General features: G+C 40.0%; 1 protein-coding gene across 1 annotated transcript in view; it reads left to right on the top strand.

Moving 5' to 3' along the window:
- Dnah12 (dynein axonemal heavy chain 12) overlaps positions 1–3,938 on the top strand; it is a 164,246-nt gene that overhangs the window by 115,468 nt on the left and 44,840 nt on the right. The window contains exons 54-56 of the mRNA XM_013346907.2: positions 2,301–2,542; positions 3,085–3,232; positions 3,523–3,668. Of these exons, the coding sequence (XP_013202361.1) occupies positions 2,301–2,542; positions 3,085–3,232; positions 3,523–3,668 (536 nt within the window). The remainder of the gene's footprint in view (positions 1–2,300; positions 2,543–3,084; positions 3,233–3,522; positions 3,669–3,938) is intronic.

The following is a 3,938-nucleotide window of genomic DNA, read 5'->3' as shown; positions in this document are numbered from 1 at the left end:
AACTCACAGAGATCCGCCTGCCCCTGCCTCCTGAGTGCTGGGATTAAAGGCGTGTGCTATCACCGCCCGGCTAATTTCATTATCCTTAATAGCTGGATAATACTCCATTATGAAAATATAGCACATTTTCCTTGTCTGTTCATCAGTTGGGACTACATGATAAGAGGAAAAACTCAACTAGTTGTCCTCGAACTCCCACATGTATGTTGAGGCATGCTGTGCCTGCACCCATCCTGCACATGTGCACAGACACGCCCATACAAATAAATAAATATAACTTAAGAACTTAAATTATCTTAAAGGTTCTAAGTGAGTTGATCCATCAGTGTAAGAAGATCCAGGATGGCTAAATTCAGAGTGAAGGAAGATCCCTTGAAGTAATGGCTTGAATTCAGCAGGGATTTTTTTTTTTAATGGAATATCCAAATGGCCCAGATTCCTGGGAAATCAAAAGAATTTAGTTAAGAGTGTTTTACAAATGTGTCTAGTAAAGGAACATAAAAACACAGGCATCACTTGAATATACCCAGGAAAGGAGGCGCATACGCTAAAGGAGAGATGGAACTATTAGTAGCATGTACTAGAATAAGCTCAAGGCACAGAATGACCAGGCTGCCCCCCATTAGCATATGCTGAGAGTGAGGTAGGTGCTTTTGAGTTTGAGTTTATGGAGCAGTCTTGTGTAGATCTGCTCAGGGAGTAAAACAGATTCTGTCTAGGATCTCCTACTGAACTTACTTCTCTCCACGGAGTAGGGTCATGACAGGTCTGCTTTCGCCCAGTTCAGTTCAGTTCCAGAGGCCCACAGCTTTTCTTCCCTGTCTGTACCTCTGTTTGCCATTTCCATACCAGTGCAGCTGTTCCGTGTCAGCACACGAAGGTGATGGAGAGACTTTAGCAATGCCTTCTCTGAAGTCAAAACTGGAAGGGGAGTTTTCTGGCATCTTCTTTCTTCCTTAGAATTTTAGCCCAGAGGAGAGACATTTTGAATCTGCTAAGTGTTTCTTACTGCCGTCTTTACCTCTAATTAGTATCTCCGTGAGTTACAGTGACTCTCCAGAAGGGTTGGGATTACCCACTTTCTGACTGGCCCAGATTCTATTCTCTGATCATCTTCTAATATTTTTTGTACCAGTGACTTATGGCATGATTCAGTGATGGAGTTAACTAAAGCTTATTCTTGATATTCTAAGGGCACAAAAATAGCAATTTTAAAAATCATTTTTCTTTTCAACAAAAAAGTGTCTTTTTAAGAGTTCTTGAGGAAATTTTAATTTAGTGAAGCTTACTACAAAACTTTTCCTTCTTTGTATTTTTACTATCATAGTCTTAATCACTCCAAGGCCAGTGTGATCTTGGTGTGACTTGGAAGAAGGCCACAGACTTAGGAAGAAAAATAAAAATTTAAAAACCATTAAAACCAAAACAAAAAAAAACTTAAATAGAAACAGAACGAGAACCCAGGTATGGTGGTTGATGTCTCTAATACCTGCGCTTGGGAGACTGAGGCAAGGGAATTTGTCATGAGTTTGAGAGAAATATGGTGAGTTCAAGACAGGTGAACCAAGCTCGTGGAAACTCGTAAACTCATGACTGACAGCTGTGGAGCCTCCAAAGTACCCAACTAAACCTTCTGCATATGGGATACAGTTGTATAACTTGGTCTATCTGAGGCCCCTGGCAGTAGAATCAGGAACTATGCCTGGTTTATGAGCTTGCTTGTTGGAGCCTATTCCCTATGGTGGGATGCCATGCTCAGCCTTGGCAGGGGGAAGGGGCTTGGTCCTGCCCCAACTTAATGGGTCAGGCTTTGTTGACTCCCCATGGGAGCCCTCACCCTTTGGGAGGAGTGGATAGGGAGTGGGCTGGGGGAAAAGGGGGGGCAGAAGGAGGAGTGAGAGAGAGATCTGTGGTTGTAATGTAAAATGAAATTTTAAAAAGTAAATAGAAATCATAAAAAAGAATCTGTCTCAAAAGAGCAATCAACAAGTTAAACGAAAAGGAAGAAACAGAATCACCTGGCTCCCTCTCCCCATTTTCAGTTGATTGGCAACTTCTCATTATATTAAAACACATTGTTGTATATTATGATACTCTTTACATTAAAATGCTTTGTAATTTTTTACATACTATAGTTTACAAAACCAAATGATTTGTATATTTTTGAAATATATAGGTGTTTTGTTTTATGTAAGATTTAAGTACTTATTACGTATAATTTATTGTTATATCCCATGTCTGACCCATAACATCTAACTTTTACATAGAACACACAGTATCTGCATATTGTTCCCAAACAGGTGGTGGCTCCTAAGAAAGCTCGCTTATCAGAGGCGCAAAAGTCCTTAGCTGAGACAATGGAGCTTTTGAATCAGAAGAGGGCAGAACTTGCGGAAGTAGAACATCATCTGGAAAATTTACAGAAGATTTTTCTCGAGAAAACAGAGGAGAAGGCAGCTTTGGAAGATCAGGTGGAACTGTGTGCTAAGAAGCTGGAACGTGCCTCAAAGCTAATAGGAGGACTGGGAGGAGAGAAATCAAGGTAGAGCCGCTTCTAACAAGAGCTAAGGGTAACAGGCTTGAGGGGGGACAATTATTGGTTGTTGGTCTCAGTTACAGTGGCTGACTGAGAAGAGCAGGCATGTTGTCAAGCACCTGGCTGGGACTCTCCAAAGAAGCAAGCTGAGTGTTGAGGATAGTATTTATAACTTGTTTTCAAAAACAAAACCAAAAATAATAATAATAAAAAAACCAGAGAGGGGAGGAGAAGAAAAGAAAACACAATTTTAACAGTTTTTAATCTAAGTGGTAATTGTTGGTTTAATTTTATTTATCTGTTTATTGGCCTGCATGTATGTCTGTGCACCACATACATACCTGGTACCTGTGCAGGCCAGGAGAGGATGTTGGATCCCCTGAGCAGTAGTTACATATAGATATGAGCTACCATGTGGACTTTGTAAACTGAACCCTAGTCCTTTAGAAGAGCAGCCAGTGCTTTTAACCACCGAGCCTTCCCTCCAGCCAGCCCTTCCCATACAATCGTCTGTTATTATTTGGTTTTGCCTTTGGTGTGTTGCACAGATGGTCTCAAGCTGCCAATGACCTTCAAATAACATATGAGAACTTAACTGGTGATGTCTTAGTGTCAGCAGGAGTAATAGCTTACCTTGGCGCTTTCACTTCTGGATTCCGACAAGAGTGCACAGAAAACTGGAGCATGTTGTGCAAGGTACCAGGTTTACACTTAGTAAATGTTGTTTTAGAGCAGAATTCTATGTGTATTTGGAAAATGTGATGGTGATTAAGACAGTGAAAAGAAGAACGCTAAAAATATGGAAAATTTCTCTCTCTTTTCCTTCCTTCCTCTTCTTTAACTTGTAAAATACTCTCAAAATCCAACTTTCAATGCAGTTTTTTACAATCCTTAGTTATAGCAATTAAATATGTTTAATTTTATGAACTTAATATTTCAATTAATAATGTGAAAAAGACCATCAGACTCTTGTTTCTTTCTTACAGGAGAAAAAAATCCCATGTTCAGAGGAGTTCTCACTGAGTAAAACGTTGGGTGACCCAGTAAAAATTAGGGCTTGGAATATTGCCGGGCTGCCAACAGATGCATTCTCCATAGACAACGGTGTGATTGTTAATAATTCCAGACGATGGTAAGGAACATAAGGGGTCTCCTTGCATTTATGTGGAAGTCTTCAAAAATCTTTAAAAGTTGAAAGACTTATACAGAAGCACCAGTGTGATGAGTTACCCCTAGACTCTATGGTTACCACTGTGTTTTATTTGCTGCTTAATCACGAATCCATCTAGATCTCTGCTAACCCATCTTTCTAAATGTATTTACCGGCCAGACCCAAAAAGAGGAACATGGGATGTACTCACTCATATTTGGTTTCTAGCCATAAATAAAGGACATTGAGCTT

This window comes from Microtus ochrogaster, chromosome 6 (assembly GCF_000317375.1).
Source record: "Microtus ochrogaster isolate Prairie Vole_2 chromosome 6, MicOch1.0, whole genome shotgun sequence".
NCBI classification, from domain to species: Eukaryota; Metazoa; Chordata; class Mammalia; order Rodentia; family Cricetidae; genus Microtus; species Microtus ochrogaster.
The sequence above is the reverse complement of the archived record's forward strand: the minus strand, read 5'-3'. Positions and strand labels throughout refer to the sequence as shown.